At 45.6% G+C, this 25,496-nt stretch overlaps 1 protein-coding gene across 2 annotated transcripts in view; it reads right to left on the bottom strand.

The window, feature by feature from the left end:
- The window catches only part of NEK6 (NIMA related kinase 6), a 44,531-nt gene extending 20,262 nt beyond the window's left edge, over positions 1-24,269 (bottom strand). The window contains exons 1-4 of one of the 2 annotated variants that reach the window (XM_030961153.1): positions 24,165-24,269; positions 8,267-8,388; positions 1,118-1,258; positions 162-224 (exon numbers count right to left, since the gene is read on the bottom strand). In XM_030961153.1, coding sequence (XP_030817013.1) covers positions 162-224; positions 1,118-1,258; positions 8,267-8,359 — 297 coding nt within the window. In that variant the 5' untranslated portion in view covers positions 8,360-8,388; positions 24,165-24,269. Of the gene's footprint in view, positions 1-161; positions 225-1,117; positions 1,259-8,266; positions 8,392-24,164 lie in introns of both variants that reach the window. The other variant, XM_030961154.1, reaches the window with a different exon arrangement.
- Between the last annotated feature and the right edge of the window lie 1,227 nt (positions 24,270-25,496).

Genomic DNA, 25,496 nt, shown 5'->3' on the forward strand with positions numbered 1-25,496 from the left:
ATACACATACATGATATGCACAGCCAAAACTGCTTTCTCCTTTACTGTGTAAGCTTTATTTGCCAAGCTGAAAACAATTTTTTCCACAAAACAAAACAAACAAGAAACAAAATCCCAAGAAAAATTAAAAAAAAGAAAAAAGTTATTATAAAAATTCTTACCTTCAAGAGGTCAATTTCTTTAATGCAATCTTGCCTTGCCTTGGCATCCATCATTTCAAAAATCTTCAAACACAAAAGCATAGAAGATAAAAATGAAACGACAAAAAAAAAGTACTTTATACTTTAACAAGCAGTTGGTGTTTCCTTCCCCAGTTTGTACATCCTCTACTGTAATGAGTATTCACACAATCCCCAGATCAAAGAAAGATCAATGTTTTCTTTATTTTGAAACCACCACAGGGATAACATTGGGATAAAACTAATTTTAAAACCCATAGGCAATATTCTAACCAGCACAAAAAAGAAAGATACAAGTTTGTGAATTTGCTGCTGTGATTTTCATTGGTTTAATTATCATCAATTTCATATAGTAAATAAAAGACAAAATGTTTACTTTTCTCTTTTAAACAGATACAGCTCCCACTGATTTCTCTGTAATAATCAACAATAACTTTGAATATTAATATTCTTTCTACAATGATCACTAAATCACTGGAAATGGGAGTTTGGAGGATTTGTTGAAGGATTAAAGGCAAATTTCTTCAAACAAAATGCTGTTCTGAACACTGCCCAGTACTTCCAGCCAAGTTTAAAAAAATCTACACTTCTGACGTCCAAGTTCTCACAAATTCTTCTCCAACTCCACCAGCAACCCCCAGCCTTTTTCCCTTCCATGTTCCCGTGCTTCAGCTGTGTTGGGATGGCAGCTCCTCATGGCACCAGCACAGCCACAGGCCCTCGCTGTCTCACACATTAATAACAATTTGGTGAACCCTCTTCGCGAAGTAAAAGGTGAAATTTGAAATAAACAGGAAATGGCAGCAGCGCTGGGCCAGCCTGACGCGGACACAGGAACCCCGTGCGGGGTGATGAGGGACCAGACCCTGCAGGGCAGAGCTGGCAGCCCTGGAGGGTTCCCATCCCACCCCAAAGCAGCGACTGCAGGAAATGCTCACCTGCACCTTCTTCAGAGCCACAGGTTTCCTGTCCAGCAGACAAGTAGCTTTGTAAACTTCGCTGAACTGGCCTCGCCCGATCTTTTTCTCAATCTGAAAATCTGCCAAGGTGCAGCGATACGGGTACGACGTTAAATGTCTCTGTCAAAGGAAAGAGAGTCAGGGACCCCAGAGAGCCACTCGGCCCCTCCTGCTCCCCCTGCTCGCGGGCAAGGGCTCAGCCTCGGCCCCTGGGAGTGGAGAACATCCCACCACAAACACACCAACTCCTGGCAGATGTAGCAGCAACACGGGCTGGAGGAAGCCAAACGACTCCTTTACAAAGGGAATTAAAGTCTTGCCTTCCGTGTAAGTAACTAATTAATCCCCAGCTGCTCTGGCTCGTTCCACAGCCTCTCATCAGCTCTGCCCGCCTGTGTCACCGGGGAGATGCAGCCCAGCAGTGCCAGGTAAACAGCCAGGCAGGCAGGGAGGCCCAGCCTAACGAGGAGCAGGGACCCCACGGACCCCAGGGCTCCCAGGAGCTCTGCTCGGCTCCTCTGGCTTCAGCACGGCTGCAAACAATGCTTAAAAAAGAAATTATCAAAATTAATTACTGCAAGTTAGCACACGTGCCAAGTAGAACATTTTTGAGTTTCAGCATCTTGAGCCATTCCAGAGTTTGCATCAAAACCCACAAATAGAGAAGTTCCCAGCACAGGCTGGGGGTGGGGAAGGGCTTCCCAGGGATGAGCCAGGCCTGCAGCCGAGCCACGCCCAGCACAAGTGTCCCGGGAGGGCTGCACGGCTTAAGGAACGACTATTGCTACCACTGCCATTTCCTAATGCAGCAGGAGAGGGCTGGAATTGAGATCTGAAATGCAGGAAAAGCTTTCAGCCCAGCGTTAGGACCTGCAGCTATTTCTGAAGGCGAGTCCCACAGAAAGAGGAAGGTCATTTCTCCAAGTGCTCCCTCCAAGCAGTTCAGGCCATGGCTCCTTTTAGGAACCCTCCAGTCTCCCCTGCACTCTGGAACAATTCACCACCTATTAACTGCAGTCAAAGTTTGGGTCAGCTCTCAGTGCTTTGTGCTGTGCTTGGAATTATGTTGCATTCACAGAGAGAACAAAAACCAAACCAAAATTCAAGTCTAAGGATTCATGTCTCCAAGTCTGGCAGTGTACACTACTCAATAAACTGGGAGCATCCTCTCAGTGATGGGGGAGCAGGTGTCCTACACTTACCAGGTAAAGGGCAGAAGGCCATGATTGCTTTGCTTTATTGTTTCTATACGTTCTCCTCTAAGTTACTGAATTATCACCAGAGCAAGGCAACACAGGACGAAACAGACAAACAAAAATTCCAACTAATCAGCCCCGGCTGCCTTCTCAGTTCAAACTGGTTGCAAGCTCCCTTTGCAGAGGTCTGATAAACAGAAGCACTCCTCAGTACCCATCACAGGGGATGGGAAGGTTCAGCTCATCCCAGGCAGTGTAACCAACACCAGTCCCTGCACTGTGTGCCTGACAAAGCCAGCAGAGCCTGCACACCGGGGTCTGTCCCGTTTGCCTGCTTCCCTCCAGGAACATCTCTGCTTCCCAGCTGTTTTACACACCAGCTGCTGAGCGACTTCCTTCACCTGTACACAAACCACTTTCCCCAGACCAAACAAAGGTGCCAGCACATAAACCTACAAACCACTTTTTCCTAATTTAAAAATAGAAAGGAATCACAGCACTTCCTTCACCATGTCCATGTGCCTCCTGAGCTGGTCTTGAGCGGTAAGAAAGTCTAAGAAAAAACTTTTCTAACTTGCAGTCACCATTTACAATAGAAGCAGCACTTCTAACAACGTTTTATGAGGCAACTGCTACAAACTTTATTTTTAAGAAACAAATCCACACCGAAATCAAGGACAGTTTCCACTCGCCTTTCCTAAATTGTTAAAGTGTATGCTTACACCAAGAGTGCTTATGTGTAAATTAATATTTCAAGCACGTGCCCAGAAATATCTACCAACTTCTGAACTTGAAAGCATAAACAAACGTTAGGCAAGTGTGAAGGGAATGTGCCCCAGCCCCTTGGCCATGGAGAGCCCCAGAGCCTGCTGGTGCTGGGGGTGATGCTGCCCATGCCTGGACACCTCTGCTGATGTGTTCTGGCACCTCCAGGACTGCAGCTGCACATTTACATATGCAATGACCTAGATTTGCATGGGCTATCACAACCTATCAGACCTAATTAAAGTAACGGAGCTTTCAGAGAGGGCAGGAGATGTTTGATTATGGAACAAACCAGGAATCATCCTCAGGTGAGCCCAAAGTGCACCAGAAAGCTGCCTCTGATCTCAGGCCTCCTTCCCTGCCTGCTGCAGCTGAAGGTAAGCAGGAAGCTGCTGAGCAGCACTGCAAGGACACCCCGAGCACCCAGGACCCAGCTGCCTCCTCAGAGCCACAGCCCTGCCCTGGCACACTGCACTGGGTCAGGACTCTCCACTCTCCATTGCTTTCTAGTCCTTCCACAATTAACCACCACCACTTTTCAGAAAGCTGGCAAAGAACCAATCCAAAAGATCATGGGTTGTTTCATTCTAACCCATGATCTTTATTTCTGCAAACCTCAGAGTTTCCACGTACTGATATCAATTGTGTGCAGTAAGATACCACTGTCATCTTCTAACTTGTCCATTAAAAATACATTTTCTCATTTTTAGGACAGATTCAGGTTTGGGTTTCCATAAGTGCAGTAAAATCACGCCCCTGCCTCTACAGATCAGGTGTCAAGGTCAACAGTGGAGCTTGAGTTTAAAAAAAAAAACAAAACTAAATGAAAAGAAGAAAAGGGGAGGAAAAAACCAAGCAAGCAAAAGGAACCTCAACACTGGACACTACAAAAACTGGGCTGTTTACACAGTTCTGTTCCCAGGGCAGCTGTAGGAAGGGCACAGTCTGGGAAGAACTTGTTTTCAGACAAAGGCTGTTCTCTTCATGCACACAAGGAAGTCTCATTCTTCTCCTACTCCATGAAAAAAAAAGCACCAAAGAATTCCTCATGCAAACAAAAAAACCCATTCATTTTGAAGAAGAAATGCAGAGACTATTCCAAGAACAAGCTCTTCTGGACATCTCCTCTGGCATACATGGGCTCTGTGAGATGGAACCACTGGTGCCAGAGCACAAATTCCAAAGCTGGCAAAGCAGGCAAGGGCAGCCCTTGTCAGAATTTCAGGAGGAACTTTGCCAGGGCTTTTAGCCTCCAATTTTGAGGTGTTACAAGATTGTCTGCAGAACAGAATTTGTAAGGTTTCTAAGGACAGGCAGGTAGGATGCCTACACACCCTGAATACATTTGTTGTGTTGTATTTTTCTTCATGAGTAGTTGTCCAGAATTTGTGCTTTGGGATGGGGAATAAGAAAAACCTCTTCTATAGAAAGGCTTTCAATCTCCAGAACAATTAGTGTTTGGCCAATACATTTACCTCTTTGTAATGACTTCAGATCCAGGGAAAACCTGACCAGCCCCAAGAGAACCATGGGAGCAGCTGTGCCTGCAGCCTCTAAGCCCTTGTTTTGGGCCAAGGAGCACCCTGAGAGTGAAAGGAAAATATCCCAAATACAGCCCCACTGCAGAGCCAGGCCTGTCCCCTGCTCCCCCAGAGGCACAGGGAACCCAAGGGCTGAGAAAGGGGATTGCTCACTGCTAACTGCACAATATAGAAACCCAGAGTGCTAATGTTAATTAATAATCAAGTCAGTTGTTTTACTGCTGATTGGCATGCGGAAAACAGGCACCAGTCAGCCCTGCATAAAGGGCTGCAGGCACTTAGAGTATTTGTAATCAACCTAAAAACTGTTAGGATTAGTTAACCAACAGTTAAAAAGTCAGACAGTCCAATCTTCAGATGCCAATAAAAGCATCTTTCCTGTAGAGCCATGAAATGAAATATTCTTTAGAAGAGTAAAAACATACTCGCCCAATTAATTTTCTGAAATCTCATTAAAAAATTTAGCCCGACTAAGTCATACACTTCTGACCTGAATTTTAATTATCTTTACGCTGGATATAAGGTTTTTTCTGATATTTGCAATGCATCATTAATTTTAAAGGAACGGTTTCCTTGCTTCTAAAGTGCATACTTCATCTGAGTGACATTTACTGTAACTAATTTCACCTTTAAAAGACATCTGCAGCGGTACTGGGGGAGCTCCAGCCCCTCCTGTAGAACGTGCACACATTATAAGCAATGATTTACTATCAACATCAGTATTTCAAACCCTTTTAGGATGTCCAAAATTATACACCTGCCTCCATTCAGTAATGCCTACCTGAAAAGAATTTTGCATACTTTGAGGCTGAAATTCCAGTGTGAATTTATGAGAACACATTAGAACAGATTGATTAAAGAAGGAACTTCTAAGCTTGCAAGAGATGAGGAAACTTTTAAAATATGGATTATCCTTCAAACAGGTAGCCAAGTAATTATTGAAGAATACATCAGGTTTTTCAATTTGAGCTTCAAAATTAGACTACACAGTCATAAAATATCCTTCACCTGACCTGTTACCTGGAATTTAAAATTTGCTGAAGAACTTGGCTTAAGTTTCAAAGTTTCAGCATCCCTGTCAGCATGATTGGGATCTACCCTGATATCCAGATATTCTGGGCCTATCTAGACATTTGTACTACTACACCACAAGGGAAGAGAAAAATACCAGCTTGGAAATAGCAGGACAAGGTGACATTCACAAAGAAATTAAAATTACCATAGAAATAATCTCTTAACAGCTCTGCTGCTAAAATGTGAGTATATAAAAGAGCTATTTAAAAGTGAGTTACTGTGTTTATTTAGTATGAAAACTAAGTGAAAAATTATAACTCTATATTTTTATATCACTGATTTACTCCTAAATAATTTTTATTGCTTACTGCTTAGTGTTTACACACTAAGTAATCTGGAGACTTAAATAATTAACACCTTCATTCTGGAACATTACTAGAAAATGTTCTCCCTCTTGCTAATGAACTTCCTTGGGGTATTTCTGGGCAGGTAAGAGAGCCAAAAGCCAAAACTGTCATTTTATTGGACATTTTAAAAAAATGTTTGTATTACAGATAACTTCTAAGTATCCAGCATCACTCAAAGGTTTCATCTTATTAGCTACACTACAGCGAAAAGCCTGACTCATGTTCTGTACTGATGAGCTATAGAACAGAAACAACACCTCTGTCAGAACTGACAAATAAAGCAGCTTCAGGAAGCAGCATAATTATAGGAGAAGCTTCTGGGAGAGGAGGACATTGCTGCTCTGGACTTTTGGGGGCTGGCACAGAAGTTTGTAATGAAGGGGCTGCAAGGAAGAGAAGGCTGTTCTGCACAAAGCTCCCTCCTCATCCAAGGCTCTTAGAACTCATGTTCTGTTTTTTTCTGCTTAAATTTTTATCTCTGCCATTAATGACATTTCTCATAAGACCACTTTGGTCACTTTTATCTTCCCAAACCTCCCACAAACCAGTACACAGCATGTCTGCATTACTCAGATTTTTCAGAAGAAAGAAATTATGTAATTTCAGATTCTCCAGGTAAAAAGTATCAGAGCTTTGAAAAATTTTATGTAAATATATCCCTGAAAAATGGAAAAACAGAACTATGTCATCAGCAACCCTATCATGCCACCAATGTAAGGCTTCTATACACTACCTTTTCTATATGCATTTTTCCAGTTCCTTGGTAGACTGTATATTTTTGTTTTTCAGGTCTTTTAATGTTATTTTGACAGTAAAACCAAAGGCAGTCTTCCTGCAATTCTAATTCCAAATTAGACCATTCTCAGAACAGTTTACTAGAGCCCTCCATTAACAGAACTTGGGTATTACCAGAGTTGAGGGGAGGTTTCACTGAACAATGACCATACAGCAAAATGAGCCCACTCAGCATCAGCATCACAGCAGAACACAGATTATTAGCTACTAATTACACTTAACTATGTCATTACAAATTCTAACATGTGCTCCAAGATGCCATGAATGTATCTGCTGCACAGGAACACTTCCTAATCTTGTTCATGAAATAATTACAGGGGCACTATCCTGCCAAATGAGGCAGTAATTAACCCTAATTGCTCAAAATGCAACTGGCTAATTCTAGGAGATTAATCAAGGGGATTCAATTATTATTAAATGACTTAATATGACAAATTGCTACATTAGGAGAGGGGGCTTTGCTCCACACCATGGTACTTTCCCAGCAGCGCATTCACTGTGTGCACAGAACTCCCCCTCAGCAGAGGCTGTGCTGGGCACTGGCAGAGCTTTCCCAAGGAAAGTGGGATTGATCTCCAGCTTGGGGACCCTGCTGACCCCTGCTCTGCTCAAGGACCCTGCTCGGGGACCCTGCTCACCTCTGCACTGCAGTGGGAACAACAAAGGCTCACCCCATCCCTCCCCACAGTCACATCCCACCACTGCTGCAACTCTCTTCTTTCTGACAGCTTTCCATGCTGCTTTTGGTTCATTCCTTAATACAACACAGGGGCAAAACTGAATTGCTCTGATCAACAGAAAACAGGCTGAAAAGTCAAGCAGCCAGAATTCACAAAATCCAAGTTTCATGACTACACAGACTGTGGGTTAATCCTGGTTTTAGCTCCCTTCTGCAGAAAGGCAGGAAGAGAGAGGAGCTGCTACAGTGAAGCTTCATTATAGTGTGGACAAAATACATTGCAGGATGAGTTCCAGAGACTCGCAGGGAGCCTACAGTTCCATGTAGAATGAGCTTTTTCTTTTATCTGGTAATTACTTCTCCAGCACTTGCTATAAAAAGAGATAAAATACATTTATTCACTTACACAATAATCTATTTTACTTTGGCCTTTTCTTCAAAGAATCAAAGGCACGAGAAAGCCAACTCAGTATGTTTTCATAAGATGATTTAAAAACACTAGCTTTAAGCAAAATTCAAACTATTTCCTCTTTCTCTTATTATAATAAAAAAGTGGGTTCAGGAAACTGTCTGGCAGAATCCCAAACTGGATATTCCCTAAAACTGCTACAAGTGCACTAAAAACAAGAGGAGAGGGACAAAAGCAGCTAAATGCTAAGAAATCAGGAGACCTTTATGGAATGAAGGTAAGAAAAGACAGAGGGAGATGGATCAGAGACACCTGCACTTACCTGAGGATCATGCTGGAATTCCTGCCCTGGCAGCTTGCACAGAGGGTTGTTCTGGTCCCCTAGATGATGAGGATGGTTGTGCTGCCCTTCCATGGTATCATACCAAACTCTGCCTCTCGGCTCTGCTGAGGCAAAAGAAAGGGGAGAGGTTTCAGGCCAGCCCAACACAGCAACTGGAAATGAGAGTCTGCTCCCCTTCAAAAATGGTACCAGAACCTGCAGAAGGTGTAAAGAGCTGCCCAACAGGCAGCTGAGACATTCCAGTGCTGGAGCAACACTGTGATCCCAGATTAACTGATCCTCTGGCACAGGGCTGTGCACACACTTCAGGAACACCGTGGGCAACAGTGTTGGGGCAGCTGTGGGACACCTCCTCTGCCTGCAGAGAAAGAATGAACATACCCAGATTTTCCAGCCCTTCTAGGAAATAAAACCCTTACTTGAACCATTTGTGTTCAAGCCTGACTCAGGGACAAACTCTGGTAATTCTGTCAGCTGCTCAGGGAAGCAGGACTGGATCACAGCACTCCCTGCTCCACACCAGCTCTGGGGCCAGGCTCTGGCCCCGAGCAAAGTCAGGCCCCAAAATACAGTCACAGCACTTAGAGAAACACCCACAATAAATACACCCGTGTCTCTTCCCCAGAAAAGGCCATTCACAGGTTTTGGTCACCCCTTACCCACACCCTGCCATTCCCAGTCACATCATTCCTGTCCATTTAGGCACAGGCTGAAGCCTAATGGAGACAAGGGAAGATTTAGTGGCCAACAAAAGCATTTGCAGAAACTTATTTCAAGAGTTTTGGCAAATATTCACTCAGTGAAAGAACACAACCTGACCTCATTAGTGTATTAATAGTGCGTGCCTGGCACTTGGGCAATGACTAAGTCTTAGTTTAAAATACAAAGGTATTTTAAATATTTGTGGGAGTGGGGAAGAAAATATGATGAAGAAGAATTTCTGCAGCAAGTAGTGCTCAATTCTTTTAACAGTTGTCTCTGAAATAAACTCTTAGCTCTGGCAGATCTTTCCCAACACCAGCTACCATAACACAGGGGGAAAGCAGAGAGACTCTTCTCATGTCTCAAGCAAATGAACCTTCACTCTGACAAAAGAGCTGCAGTTCCTGCTACATTACACAGGTGAACACATGGATTGCTCTCAATAAAAACAGTTTTTCAAAGTCAGTACCATGAAACTCCAGTGGGGGAAGGAGAATCACTGCTAGTATGAAGAAGTTTGATTTTAAGATCTTTTCAGTCTCAAGCATCTGTAGGTTTATTAGTAACCAGGCGAAGATACCTAGATAAAACTATGTCTCAATACTGACATTAAAGTGCCCTATGAAATTCCTACCTTGTGTTATACTGCTGGAACTATCTTAACTATTTTATTATTCTAGATCTGGAGAAAGGCAGTTTACTCGAAGGGAGAGCCACATGTTCTCTCTCTTCCAAGCCCACACGCCCAGAGCAGAGCCTGGTTCCAACACAGGAACCTGGCCATGGCACATTCCCAGCACAGAGACATGTCCAGGCAGTGTCTGCAGCCTGACACTGATCAAACTGGGCATCCACTGTGTCCTGCCTTCCAAAGGACTAACGCTCAAAAACAGGGCAGGCATTTACTGATTTACTTCTGGACATGGGAACCTGAATGCCCTGATCATAGCCCAGTCTGGGCAGTCCCCAGGGGCCCTAAGGAAACTCAAGGAGCAATCCTTGCTGTGAGGGAGCACCAGGGGCAGGGACTCACAGCCCAGGGGAGCCCACGGCAGGAGCTGCACTCAGGCACTGCGTGTTTGAAGTGCTGCAGCTGGAAGCAGAGGAAGGAGTAAGAACAAAATAGCAGCTTTGAAAAGAGATCCAGCAGAGCTCACATGACAGCACGGAGCCCGCTGACACCTCGGGACAGCGTGTCCTGCCCAGGCTGTCAGCTTGGCTATTCCAGGCTTTGGCACTGCACAGGGAGAGAGAAGGGGAATCCCCAGGAAGGGGCTTCACTGAGGATCTTCAAATAGCAGCCAACAACATACAGGCACAGCACTGCAGCAGAAAAGGTACAAGGTACACTCTTAACACTGGCCTGTTTTCCTTGGCATTGTCTTAGCTCTGCACTTTCCCTTTTATTCCTGCTTCCAAATTTCCTACAGAGTTCTGCAGTATCACACATTTTCACACTGAGTCTTGACTATGACTGTAAATCAAAACATCTTTAAATTGCATGAAGCATCACACAGCTTTCCAGAAAGTGAATAAAAGAACAGGATCACCATTACCATCACAGGAAAAATGGCCACGACCCACATGGGATGAACAGCTCCTTCTCCCACACTACTGTCACCTTACTGCTGTACAGTTATTACTCCATGCAGCAGCACTCACAGGTAACCTGGGGTTTTTCCAAATACAGGAAAACAAAAACTCTCTTGTGCAATCAGCTCCCCTGCCACATCCCCAGCTGCAATTCCTCTCTGGGTACCAGTGTCCATACACCTGATCAGTAGAGAGCAAAACACAAAATCCCATCAAACCCCTGATACCTCGCAGGTACCTGACAGGTGGGATTCTCAGGGCAGAACAGCCCAGGGCACTTGGTAGCAAAGGCCAGGATCATTAGTTACAAGACACTCATTAGGGAGCAGAACCTCATCAGCATCCTGGCATTCAGTCCCAGCCGCCCCGGTGCCCCGGGTGCTCCTGGTGAAGCAGCTGTGCCCAGTCTGATCGGGTATCACCATGTGTCTCAGGATGCCTCCAACTCAACTGCAGGCCAAATTATTTGCTCCCAGATGTATAATCAACATGACAGGACCGTGCCCCTCTCAAGCAGGCAGCAAAGCAGCAGCTTGTGCTCAGCGTTACAACTGCTTTCTGTACCAGCACTTTTCACCTTCCTGCAAGACACAGCAGCTGCTCTGTGTGCCCTGTGCTCAGCCCTGCTGCTGCCCACCACACACACACACACAGATACACACACACAGAACTGAGAGTTAAAGCACAGATATGTCACATACACAAATCTGCTGCCCCCCTCAGTTACTGTATGCCTCTCTTATCCTCCTACACAGGGACTTGTGGGGGAGCCAAGCAGGTCTGTTTGGGTATCTTGTGTAAAACAAATAGAAACAAAACAGCAAGTCATATATGGTTCCAGAAATCCACAAGTTGATTAAAACCAGCCAAGTACACGACTTCACCTAGTGCACAAACGTGCATCTTTTACCACACGCAGGGAGTTGCCAGAGATTGAAATGCAGCAGGGCACACCCAGCAGGCCCCCAGCTGGCTGTGATACCCACAGGGATGTGCTGCCCTGGGAGCCAGGCTGCCACTCCTCCTGGAGCCACTGTGCTGCTCACTGCAGGCTCCCCAAAGGCTGCAGCAATGCAAACTGTTTTACAGAATAAACACAACCACATCAGCACCACTTTCTTCCTCTCTACTGCCCAATAATATTCTTCCTCTTCCTTGCTCATAAAATAAATCTGCCAGGATACTCTATGAGATTACGTATATATTTAAATGATGATCTGGGCTTATGATTACATTATCGCTGTGGTTCAGGGTAGGTGCTCTGGGGAAGGCAGCCCAATCCTAGGAGAGTATTATTTTCGAGTGACTTTTATTGTCCATTACTTTACACCATTTCTGTCACAGCTATGATGCCTGGTAGGAATAGTTCACAACAGAAATATCTTTGTCGTTAGTATTCTCATTGCAATTTAGTCAGATCAACCTTTAAATCTCATCCATCATACTGAAGAGCTTTGGCAAAGCGAGCACAGTAATATATGCTTCCATGCAAAACCTAATTACAGGCTAGGTTAAAAAGCCTACCCTGTTCCTTCTGCAGTGCAAGGTGACAGGAAATCCTGAGCATCCCTTGGTTTCTCACTCTCCCTTTTTGCTGGTGAAGTGCGTAACCCGTTCATTACAGCAGACTGATTCTGTCTGGCACATGACAAACTTACTTGAACCTAACAATTAAACTTCTGACAGCGTTTCCAAAAGCAGAGAGTATTTACTGTAAATGCCTGACAATTTTTTTCCTCTCTGCTCATCTCTCTCAACAGTCACCTTATGATGACTGGAAATTACCATAAGCAAATAGCAGTCTAACATCCAAAAAACCCCTCATGTTAATGTGAAATACACACCTGCCAACACTGAAAAAAAAAAGAATATGAATGTTAAACGAAACAACACAAGGAATGGCACTGAAATGCTTGAGGAGAGAACACTGCAAGAGCACAGTTAGAGAATGTGATTCAGTAAAAAACTGCCCAGCAAGAGCTGCCTGTGGAGGGTGGTGGTCATGGCACGGCCACCCCTGCCCTGTGAGAGGGACTGGAGCCTCTCTCATCAACAGCTCTGGCTGCACTAAGGGAATTCAAGCAAAAACTGTTAAACAGAGTCCAGTAAATCACCCAGAAACAGCTTCTGAATTTCAGGCCTAGCATCACGATGAAACTGCATCTCTAGAGTCACACACACAAACATTACAGTGTGAGTTACCTGCAATCTGTAACCCCCTGGGAAGGATGAGGGTCCTTGTCACAAACTGACCACGGAAGAGAAGAATGGTGGTTTAGTCACACCTCACATTTCAGAGGGTTGGATTTACCCTGAGAGCAGATGCAGATGGGTTTCTGTTAAGACTTTGTGCAAACCAGATTTTCAACAGCCAGTAAGGGATGGGCTCCTCAAAGACCCCAAATCCCCTAACTGAGAATGTTTTAGTGAAATGGCTGAAAAGCCCTGGAGCTTTTTCATACCCTGTCAACAACTGATACTCATTAAACAAATGCTGTGACAGACACCATAATTCACTGTTCCATACCTAGAAGCAAAATGACATTAAGTCAACTATTTAAAGCTACGCAGAGTCATCTCTCTGTGGATGTCAATAAAACAAATGCTTCCTGCCAATAATTAACTGTATGAAACATCCCATTCTGTTTCAAATCACTACCTACACCCAGCTCAGGTCTGTATTCCCATTCTAAGCAAGCAACATTACAACTTCAAATACTCTGTCTTCTAGTTTGGGGAAAAATCTAGTACAATGGCTTGAAAATAGCAAGGTTGGGCAGAGTGTGCTTGGCTGGATCACTGTGTTTGAGGATGCCACTTGAGCTAATACAACACTTTTGAGAGAACATTTCAAGTGCCCATCTCTCACCAGGTAGGCAGGCAGCTGACTTCTAATTTTAGCTTTAAGTTTTAAAAGCTTTAGCTGAGTTAAGGGTTGGGTTTTGTTTGGTCGGTTTTTTCCTGTGTTGTAGTACCAGCTCCCTAGAACTTGGTCCTAAACCAAAAAACATAATTGTCTCAGTCTTCTGGACACATTTCAGATGCTCTGCAGATCCATCCATTCCAAGGGATGGTTTCACAGGGCTTCTATTAAACAGCTCCAGGATCAGTGCCAAGAGCACTTGGTGATTCATATTTTAAGGTAAATGTTCCTTCTCACCAGTTTAACTGGACTATTCCCACCCCTTCTTTCACTGCACTCAATTTCTTAGTAAATACTACATGTAAATATTTATGTGTGATGTTTGTGTAGGATGTAAACATCAAATACATATTCACATCCAAAACTCAGGATGGATAGCAGTCAGCAGCATTTAAAGGGACAATACTTCCTCTGAAGAGAGGTGATGCTGTGACCATGGTACAGCAACAGCAGGTTGCATTCTTCCCCTACCAGTTTTCACTTAGGTGTGTTTCAGTAAAGTAACAAGCCAACCTTAACTTATATGCTTGCAGTTGCAATTTTGAGCCCTCCAGAAAATTCACTGTATTCATTTTCATCACCTTTGAACCATTAGAGCCAGATCTCTTAGGCCACCACTGCTGGTAATGAAACACATGTCAAAAATAAACACATAGCAAATCTACCTGGAATTTTACTGTACTGCTTACCAAGCATGTGACAACATGCTCACGTTTTAATTTATAATGCAATAAAGCTTTCAAACACGAAGCCAAATTATTTAAGAACACTTCTGTTATCCTTCTTGGAATTCATTCATTTCTGATGAAGGGAAGATTAAATATAGGCTGGAAATATATTCACAACGTAAATGTTCACAGAAACTGCCAGACATTTTCACATCATTAAATGCTAACTGAAATGAGTCCCATCCTGTGGAACACACACTGTCTGTACCAGCAGCACCACCCCCGCTCCAGGCTGGCTCCTGGCACAGGAGGAACCATCTCACTGCACCCCCAGCCAGGTGACAATGACAGCTGAAATACAGCTCCACTCTCCTGCAACACCTGAAGAACCCTTGTCAAGAAGAAGAGCCAAAATTCAGGCACTCGGGCAGATGGATTGTTCTGAGGCTATGGTGAAACCCCTCAATCTAAACCAACCCCTAAAATAAGTTTCTACCAGACACAACAAAGAATCCAAACTGCTTCCACAGCTGGATCCTGTCAGACACCTTTAGTGACCACCCATCCCACGCAGGAGCACAAGTGAACAGACCATCTCAAGCTGGTAAGACAAAACCAGAACTAAGATCCAAAGTTCAAAAACAAATATTTGAATCAGCTTTGCTTCTACAGGGCCAAACCCTGAATGTGGCATCCATTCAGCCCAGCCCATCCTCAGAAAGTTTAACAAAGTTTTCTATAAATCTTTATGTACATATATGTTTGGAAACACCACCACTTAGCACTTATAAGTATCTTTTAATTAGAACACTTCCAAGCACTCAAGAAGTATTAAGCAAACCTCACAAAAATACTTCTGAAATACTGCTGTAATTTCTGAAATGTTTGAGAAAGGTAGATCAAAGTACGAGAGCAAGCCCATGTCAGATGGGCTCAAAATCCACAAAACCTGCTGGAACCAACTCTGCTCATGCAGCTTCTCTCTACAGCTGCGCTGCTGGCTATTAAAGACTCAAATTATATCTTTAATCCAGGGAAAAGGAATGGAGGAAAATAGAGATATATGTTCCCTCAACTTCAAAACATCAGAACAACAGCTTGAAGTATTTACATTTCCCATAATCAGAAGGAAAAGGAAATGATGCTGAGAATTGTGCAGCCTAGCCAATCCAAATTTTCATGTGATTCAAATCCAAAAGCAACTTCAAAGCCGCCTCATAAAACTCTACCCAAAATGTGCAGGCAGCCAGATGTTGGCATCACAGGAAGTGCTTCACAGCATCTGGACCCTGCAAGCAACAGCCAAACGGAAGCAGAAACTCTTCTCCACGTAAAAATATTTAACATTTCTCTACTTACAAAAATAGCTATGCTAGAAATAGCATCTGTGGGTTTTCCACCCCAACATAACTGGGGAGGAAAAGTGAGTGAGTGAGACTGCATTATCAATATTGTTACTAAATAAAAATCAGCTTCCCTGCACATTCCTGCGTACCTGCAACTGATGGCAGAAATTTTCCAAAAACAAATGCAGCTCTTTAGTTCATTTCCCCCTTCTGTATCCCCGCATGCAGCACATCTCCATCTCCCCTCCCACACGGGCACAGCTGTCCCTAAAGAACAAGATTCATTCACCAGTACCTTGCAGATCAAGGCCACAGGGTAAAACAAAGAAGATCTGTTCTTTACAATGTCTGCAGAGCTACTTTTATTACTTATTTTGATGACAGACAGGGTTAATGAAGTTCTTGCAGAGACCTCTCCCTTTCCTAAATTTGGGCTAAATGCCCAAATTCTTTCAGGATTCACAAGACTTGTCTATTTAAATTTGGTCCAATTTTTTTCCCTACAGAAAGGCCTGCACAGAATGTTCTGAAGAGAAGCTGGGAATTAACCTTTCAAGAAAATTATAACTAAATGTGCAAGCTCTGTATAAGACACAAATCACATTTCCCACTGTATTCTGCCCTCTGTAACAATTTTCTATTGCTCTAATAAGCTTCCGTGTTGAAGCATAAACTCAGTAGTATCAGATTATTAAAAACCATGAGCTTACTCATGGAAACAAGAGTCCTGCCCAGCCTGCATTTCTTTCCCAATCTCCCCAGTGCTGACACCTTATTAATGCCTGTGAATAACACACTACAACTCATCAAAAGAAATTTTTCAAGTCCAGCAAAATCCAGGTGCAGCTATGCCTGACCAGGGAAGTTGGAAGCCACGTGGCAAAGCAAGTGCAAAAGCAGAACAGTTCCTCTTCCTGCATTAGTGATGAAGCAGAAAAGCTAAAATAAGACATTACAGTCACTTCAAAGCACAAACCAGGGGAACTAAAAGAAATCCCAATAAGTCAGTCACAGAATAAGTTATTGCATACCTTAATATAGAAAGAACTAAGTGCAAACACAGGTAGAGAACCATCCCCAACATTGTTTACTCTTGGATGGTAAAGTTCTTACATCTGACACAAAGTTATAAATTGAGTAATTGACCCACAAGGAAGTAAAGAGCTCAAGAGAGTTAAAAATTACCCTATAAATACCGTAAAGATTAACAGGTTTGTAATACCCACCCAAGAAGCGCTTACTCTAAGTAGAATGATTATGAACACACAGCAAGAATATTTACTCCATGGCCCTGAGTTCAGTATATACAGACTCCACAAAAGGCAGCACTGCTTCTTAATACAGTGACAGCTGAGAGTCACTCCTTGGGTTTCCCAGCTGATTACAGGGCAGCACACAGACACTCGGTTGTGACTTACTTGGTCCCTTAAAATACAGTCATGTTTTTTAAAACCTTTCAATTGTTTCTTGGGGGGTTTTGTTACAATTTAATATTTCTGAGACTCTCTTTTTTTACAACTCTGATAGAAGAGCTAATGAAACACCAGCAGCACAAAGAATTAATCAGAAACTCCATGAAAGATGAAGGAATTTTTGTGTTCATGTTTGGTATTTGTGTACCCTGAAACCCTACTCCTGGGGAAAGAAACTTAAAATACCTACAGCTTTTCTCCCCCTCTCCTCACTGCAATGACAGAGATTTTCCTCAAGAAGCAGAGCCCACCACAAACCCTCCAAGAAAGGCTTCACATTCAGAGTGTTCCTAGGAACACCTTTGCAGAGAACAAAATGTTCCAACAAGGAGAAAACTCATGCCTTTTCAGGATGGCAGCAACAAGTGTCCACAAGGTTAAGAACAGGACAAGACACTTCAACTGAAATTCCTGAAAGGATCATATTGAATGTACTTTGAAGCTGTCATCTGTGCTGTAGGTGGGCATTCCCCAATTACTGCACCCTCTGCAGGGACTTTCCCAACTCCACAGTTTAAAAATCACCAATGAAAAAGTTACTCTCCCAAGTCAAAGGGCACAGTTGGCTCTAAGGAAAGAAGAAAAATCAGAACTTACATCAACCTGGACCACTTGAGGCAGGAGACAGCGGCGGTGTGGGAAGTGAGCACCACCGAGCAGGGGTGAAAGAGCTCAGGCTGTGCCACCCCCAGCACCCCAGCTCTCAGAGACAGCAGTCCCAACTACCCAGCACCCGCTTTTCCTCTCAGCAGGGACTTTAAACTCCACTCCACGCACTCCAAAAACCATGAGTTTTTAACAGGCTGGTGGATACTTCCCACCTCACAGCAAGAGGGCTTCCCAAAGACCCAACGACAAAAGTAACTGGAGAACAGGATCTGTCACTGAGCTCTGCAAAATGAAAGACTTGCAAATCGTCCCCAGGGCGTGGAGCAACACCTGCTCTGTCAGCAGGCTGAGCTGGGACCGGGTCACAGCCCTTATCAGAGCGGTTTCTGTCCCTGCAATACCACCCACGTGGTGAGGAGACCGTGATTCATCTGGAGACACTGCGTGGAGGAGCACGATGGCAACAGCCTCCCACAAAGGGACAGCACAACCAGTCCCAGAGAGTCCCACCACATCAAACAGCGAAGGGTGCTTGGGCTGAAAGGTGGGAGGATGCACTGAAACAAGACACTGAAACCTCCCCTGGAAGGTCCCTCAGGTCTGCTGGCAGTGCTGCCCTGGCTGGAGGGAACACTCTGACAGCCACTCGTTTTGGAAGGTGCTGTGCAGTGCAAAATGTTATCACCCTGCTCTGAGGGGAATCTCTGCCCTTTTCTCCTGCACTGCCACACTCAGGTTTTTCACCCTTGGTTCCTCCAGCTTGGCTGGTTTGGGAAGGTTTGAGTTCATACACCCCCATATGTCCTCCTGCCACCAACAGGAGCAGTCCCTGCCCACTAAGAGGGCTCACTTCCAAAAGGGATTTCTGGAACAGCAGCAGCAGCATCTCCACATTTGGGAAATCAGCATTTCAACACACACCATTTCCAACTGATGTTATACCAACAATCCATCCATCCATCTGCTGAATTCAGAAAAAAGCCTTTTACACCCTGGACTGGGATGAACCCACCCAGAGGTGCAGCCACATCAAACCTCGGGGAGCTGAGGTGAGCAGGGACCACTGCTTCCGACAGGGAAAGCTCAACAGCTTCACAGACAGAACTGCTTCACACTACAGCCCAAACCAGTCAGTACTTGGATAAAATAACAAAAATAATTGCCTTCCTAAATCAAATGCATTGCTCTGTCCAGACGGGGGCCCAAGGTCTGTCCAAGGGCAAGGGATGGACTGGAACATACTTTGATTCATCATGTGAAGCACAATTCAAAGGTTGGAGTCCAGAACTGGAGACCAAAGTCACTCAAAACAAATAAACACAAAAACTTTAAGAAGTGATTAAGAACTGTAAAATGCCTATAAATAGTCCAGAGGGGTTAAAACAAGAAAGACAGCAAGGAAATCACTATAAAGGAGATACTGGATGCCAACAGCAGCAACAACTTTGTCATTTAAAAAGAATAATCCTACCATCTTCTGCACTTTGTGATTTGACATGTTGTAACTGCTTTAATAAGTTTATAATTGCCATGGTGAACTAGCTCATAGAACAATGAACTAGTACATCCAATTTATAATCCCAAACTTCATGCAGTTCTGTGCAAAACTCCATTTCTGCCATCTCAAGATCTCAGCAGAAAACACTCAACCTTAAACCTACTTTTTTTCAGACTTATACCTGGACTTGACTAAAAACATGGATTTGCTGATAGTTTCTAAACTACCTGATTTTCTTGGGTGAAACACAGTGCAAGCACAGGACAGACAATACCACCTGATCTCACCAAAACACAGCAGACTATAGAAGTCATGAACTACCTGCAAGGCCTTTTTTTTTTTTTTTTAAGATGCAATAAATAATACATCTGACTGCTCAACAAGCATCTGTGAGGTTTCAAGAATGCTTTGGAGTACAAAATTCCCAAGGTTGCATTCACTTACACCACTTGGTTTCAAATAGATATGAGTCTGCTGTCGGTTCACTTAAACGTGTAACAGGAAACTCAAATTTGACTAAAAGGTTGTATTACATTACTACAGGGTTTATATGGAAATCTTTTTAGAAGGAAGAAGCTAAGGGTTTTTTTCCTCTCCCATCTGCGACAGACAGCTGTTCACTGCCTGGAATCTCTGATAGCAGACACTTAAAGTAGCACCACGCTGAAGTAAATAATTTAGAAATTTAATTTTTTTAATTGTACTGACACTGTAAAATCATTTGCAATTTATTGTATCATGCCATGTTATAAGCCATGTCACAAGATTTAACACTGGAAACTACATATACTGTTTTAACAGAACAGAAAATGCAGGTTTTTGCTAAAATACTTTAAAATGTTAAAAAACAATCCAAGAGACTTCTCAAGTCTGGACAGCAATGGCGCTTACAGTGAGTCCAGATGTTTAAATATTTAGCACAGGTTAGAACTTGAAGTAATCTTGATTCAATTCAAGGTGCATATAAAAAATATGTCAAGGTAGAAAAATACTTGTCTACCTGTAAAAAGATCTGACACTTTCACAGGCTTCTGCATTTGAACCACTATTAAAAATAACCCCTTGTGCTTTTCTGGTTTTAAACAAAACTTTACTTCCAGGCTATAGAGCTGCCACTTGGTCACACACTCAGAACCTCAGTTCTACCCATCCTACATTTCAACCAACTCTAGACAGAGCTCCCAGCCTGGCTTTAGAAACACACACCTCCTCACCACCCCCAAAACCTGGGAGAAAAGAATTTTGAAGTACTTCATGCAGTTTAATTTTCTATGTAATTTAGACACATTGCAGCAATTCCAAAAAGCACTATGACTTTCAAGTCAGACCTAAATCTAGATTTTGCATGCAAATGTTTTGGTTTCTGGGTTTTTTCCTTCAAAAAGAAAAACACTGACTGGGCCAACATCACCTCTCAGTTTGAACACTGAACTCTTCTTTCACCTCCTAGATACTACATTTTCCTCCAGTTAACTTTCAAGACACAGCTCTGCAGTGAAACATGGAATTCACAAGTGGAGAGACCCAGTGTCCAGCCTGTTCCCAGGGCACTCATCCCAGTCCCCAAAAGCTGGCTTGGATCCCTCAGTGCACCAGTCCCACCCCAGGAAAAGGCAAGGACACAGCTTGAGAAAGCACCACCTGCCCTTCCAGCAGCCACAAAGAACCAAGCCCTCAACTCTCTGATTTAATCAAGCCCCTTTTGGCTCCTTGGTTTTACACCAGTTCACAGTGAGCTGAGCCAGCCCACAGGATGGGGAATGCCAGCCTGGCAACACCAGGGGAACCCTCCAGCCCAGCAGCTGAGTGACATGAGCCCACTCAGACTGCCTGGTGCTGACACATCCCCACTGCTCCCATCAGCTGGAGATAAGCTGCTCTTATCTCCCAGAGCGCTCCCTGACCTGCCAGGAGAGCAGCAGGGCCTGCCTGAGTACTGGCATGTGCTCGTACTGAAAGCTTTACAAAGGGTGAGTACAATAAACACAGCTTAACAGCGTTTGGTAACAGAAAAAAACTATTTTCAAGGCCTCTGCCTTTAACAGGACAGTGTTCACTTTGCCCATTTTAGACAACCTTTAACTTCCACGTGATTCTGTCCTGGGAAAGGCCACTCTGTCCAGTCCAAGGAGTGTGGCACAGGCACAGAGCCTCCTCTGCTACCGTGCCTGTCCCACAAGCAGGAGCAGAGCAGCTCACCATTCTCTCACTGCATTTTCTGCATCTTCAGTGACAAGTGGTATCAAGGCCATCACAAAGTATATTTCAGCTGCATGACTATTAAGTTTTTGCCTTCAATATTGCAAGATTTTTCCTGCATCTTGTATTTATACTGGCTACAAGGACACATACCACATAATTTCCTACAAACACCCCAGTCAAGCACCTGGGGAGGTGTACACTGGGTTAGTCACCAGCTGCCCATAAAAGGTAAAACAGACTGGTTCAGTGAGTTTCCAAGGCAAATGCAGGAGTGTGTGTCATGGGCAGAATGGCCATTCACAACTTCCAGAACCATAATTCTGTGCTCAAGCCATACAAAGCATCACAACCACTCTGTCTATACAAGTGCTGAGCTGTAGTAAAACTGTGGAAGTTGCAATTAGAAACAGGTTTGTTCAGTGCTGAAGGTGAGCCCAGCTTCTAAAATGAGGTTCCATGTACTCAGTGTTCTCATTGCTGAAGATCACCATGAACAACCTCCTTTGCAACAAGAACCTCTAAGAAAAGCAAGTTAGAATGACAAAAACTAAAGCAGAAGTTAGGCTATTAAATTAATTTTCCTTAAGGACACATCTAAGCTTTCATTTAGGACAAAGCAAATGTCCTACAAGGCCCAGATTTCCATTTTCGTCATTTCATTTTTGAAATTTTCCTGCAAGTACTTCCTCCACTCCCCCAGCCACAGTTCCTTTTTTCTAGTTTTAAATTCAGACTGAATAAATTTGATTTCTCCCACCTGCCCCAGCTGTTGGCTGCTGCAGCCACAGGGGTTGCTCTGTTCTGCCAGGTCGGTTGTTGTTATACATTTTTCATAGCCTTGAGGTCAAATATATTTTGCATCACATAAAGGAAGAAAAGATGCTAAAATACATCCACTAATTAATCCTTTACACTTCTAGAAAGCTGCAGGGGTTCAGGAAGGGGACTTGTTGGCAACCACCCCCACTTTACAGCCAAGGGAGCAGAGGCAGAGCAGGAGAAAAGCCCACATGGGCATTTCTGGCTCCTACCCCCATTCAAACAAAAATACTCATTTTACTCTGAGTGAACAACAGCTTGTTCAATATGTAAAAACCTCTTTCAAGCCATTGCAAGAGCCCTTCAGACCAACAGGTAGGTGTGAATAAAGCCCAAAAATACACTGCATGAGAAGCATCAGAATCTCTATTTTCTCCAGTTCAGCCTCAATAACTGCAAGAAATGAGAAAAAGCCAGTGTAGGCTCACTATTTTCAATGTATAATTCAGGGTTATAGACTGACATAAAACTTTTCAGGCAGGATCATAGAGGGCAAGTACTGCAAAAAAAAACTGTTTCCCAATATGGGCATGGGGTTCAAGTTATTCATCTTCATTTGGTTTTGTCCCAACAAAATGAAGTGAAGAATTCGAAAAGGTATATAAAAGCATTCCAATTATGCATCTATCCTCTCTCACAAAACACCTGTTTGTCAAAAGACAGAATTCCAGAGGAAGGAGGGGAAAATTAAACAAAGAGAAACATTTTACACATCGCAGGTGTTAAGAAAGCAAAAGTTTGGTTCTGCTCTGACAACTCCTTCGGGGTGACAGCAGTCACTCACATTCCATCTACAATCTCACTTCCCACAGAAGATGCTCTTTTTCCATCATAATAAAAGTTTCTCACAGCTCCCATTTTTTTAGGTCTAGGACTCAGAGCCAGAGGAAACAGGCAGCAACAGTCTTATCTAAAAGCAGTTCCTTCTTTTTTTCTGTTGTTGCTTAACAGAATATGACTGTCACAAAAAATGTCTACAGGAAAAAAATAACAGTGGAAAGAGTTTGACTCAATGTCAAGAGATGTCTCAAATGTGAAAGCTGTAGAAATGCTGCAGAAGTTAAACGGTTGCTTACAGTGATTCACAAAAAAAATGAACTTTTAAAGGAGACACACAACTGACAGCAAGACAGCCACAATGTGTCAGGAACTTGCATCACTGGACTTCTAATTGCTACAATATTTCCTATCAAACTACTTCTCCTGCAATAATGCCATAGGCAATCACCATGGGCAGAGCTATTCCATGTGTGCGAACAGGCAGACAAACAGATGGGCTCAGAAATTCACCGTTATTCTAACAAAGCATAAATCACACTTTGGAGGGAAAAGATGGTATTTGATAGTTCAGCTCTACCATGTGCTCTCTCCAAAGCCATGTGTAATCCTCCTCCGGCACCGGGGTTACCGCGGGTCCCCACCTTCGGAGAGAGCGCGGCAGAGGGAGCGGCAACGGGACGGGCAATGGCCAGGATGGGTCTCAGGACACCCCAGCGTACAGCAGCCGGGCAGGGTCTGGGGCCTCCCGCACAGCCCGGGGCTCTCTGCGCCAGCCCCGGGAGCCCCACCGAGGAGACAACCGAGCACATCCCGGGCTCGGGGGCAGCGGCGCCCGGAGGGGCGCGGGGCAGGAACGGGGAGCGTGGGCTCGGAGCAGAGCTGCTGCTGAAATGGAAACTCCCCAAACCTCCCCAAAGCCTCCGAGCGACACCGGAGCGCGCAAACGCTCGTGTTCGTGTCACGGTCTCAACTTTGCTCAAGTCGCAAGGCCGCCGCTCGGCCCGTCCGGCGGCGGCGGGGCTGACCCGCCCGGTGCCGCTCCCGGCCGCTTCCCGCTCCCGCCCGGGCACGTGCGGGCCCCGCGGCCCGGACCCCCCGCTCCCGCACGGCCCCCGCCGCTCGATCCCCCCGCCGCCTCGCTCGGTCCCGCGGCCCAGCCGGGGCTGCCCGGAGGCGCCGCGCGGCTCCGGGGCCCGCGGCGGGCGGGCACACACCCCGGCGCGGCGCGGCGCGGCCCGGCGGAGCGCAGGGCCCCGTGTGCTCACCTGCGGCGCGGCGGAGGCGCGGCGGTGCCGGCGCGGGGGCGCGGGAGCCCCGCAGGACCGAGCGAGCGGCGCCGCGTCCCGCACGGAACTTCGCCGCGCGCGCGCCGCCCCGCGCTCCCGCGCACGCGCCGCCGCTCGGGCGCGCGCGCCGCCGCTGCCACGCAGGCCGGGCGGGGGCCGCGCGCGGGGCGGCGCGTGCGCGCTCGGCGCCACCTGCGGCCCCGCACCTGGAGCGGGGGCCCCAGGCCCGCAACGCGGCGCTGCCCCGCGGCTCGGAGGGGCCGCCCGCCACTCTCCCCGCCCCGGCTCCCCGGCCCGGGATCCCCTCCCGCCGCGGCTGCCGGAGGGCGGCCGGGGCCGCTCGGCTCGGAGCGGGACCCATCGCGGGTCCGGCCCAGGCGTTTCGCAGCCTCGGGCCTCAAGCGCGGCGCAGCCGAGTTCCTGCACGAACCGGCCTGAACGGGTTTGGCTCCAAAATCTGTCCAGCTTTTGGGATAGAAAATCATCAGTCTGCAAATTAAGACATGGGTACTCGACCTAGATTGAATTTGAACTTCAAATTCAACAGGTTTTTTTTTCACAAGTGAACACGAACGTGGCAATAAACACAAACCAAACGAGCAAGGCTCAGCCGCGGTGGTCCCTGTGCAGCAGCGGGGCTCGGGACCAAGGCAATTGCTCCTATTTTGTCAACTGTTGTCACTTTTGTCAAACTTTCGTGGAGATGTTTGCTGGTACGACTGGAAGCTCCCAGCGCTGGCACAGCACAGTGTGAACAGCAGCCCTAGAGCAGCTCAGAAATGAAACACGCTGTGCCAGCAAAAGCACCTTTGCCGCTCTAACCATTTCCATGCAGCCCTTTGCTAGTAAAAATACTACTTTAAAGCGCTTTTTCTTCTTTCTGATCACTGCTGTAAGGCAGACGAGTTGAAGTGCCCTGGCAGCGAGCACGGAGCCAGCCCCAGCAGGAGGGGGAAGGTCAGCCCAGCCCCCCGGCCTGAGGCCGGGCACCCGCGATGGGCGAGCCCTGTCCTTCGGACAGCACCGTGGTTTCACCGCGCTGTCCACGCCCCGGCCTCGCTGTTTCCCAGTCCCCCGAGGTGTGCTGCAGCTGTCTGGAGCAGGCAGCGGCACACGGTGCCGCCCTGCCCCGCAGCGCCGGGGATTTGCTGCGCACGTTCCCGGGAGCAGCGGGAAAGGCCCCACTCTGCATTCTCTGCCCGTGTTCCAAGGAAATGCCTGCAGCCCTCGTGGCGTGTTGCTGCTCTGTCCCCTCGACTGATTGCATCACCTCCACCTACACCAGAGCTGCGGGGAACCTGCTGCCCAAGA

This window comes from Camarhynchus parvulus, chromosome 17 (assembly GCF_901933205.1).
Source record: "Camarhynchus parvulus chromosome 17, STF_HiC, whole genome shotgun sequence".
In the NCBI taxonomy this organism is placed as follows: Eukaryota; Metazoa; Chordata; class Aves; order Passeriformes; family Thraupidae; genus Camarhynchus; species Camarhynchus parvulus.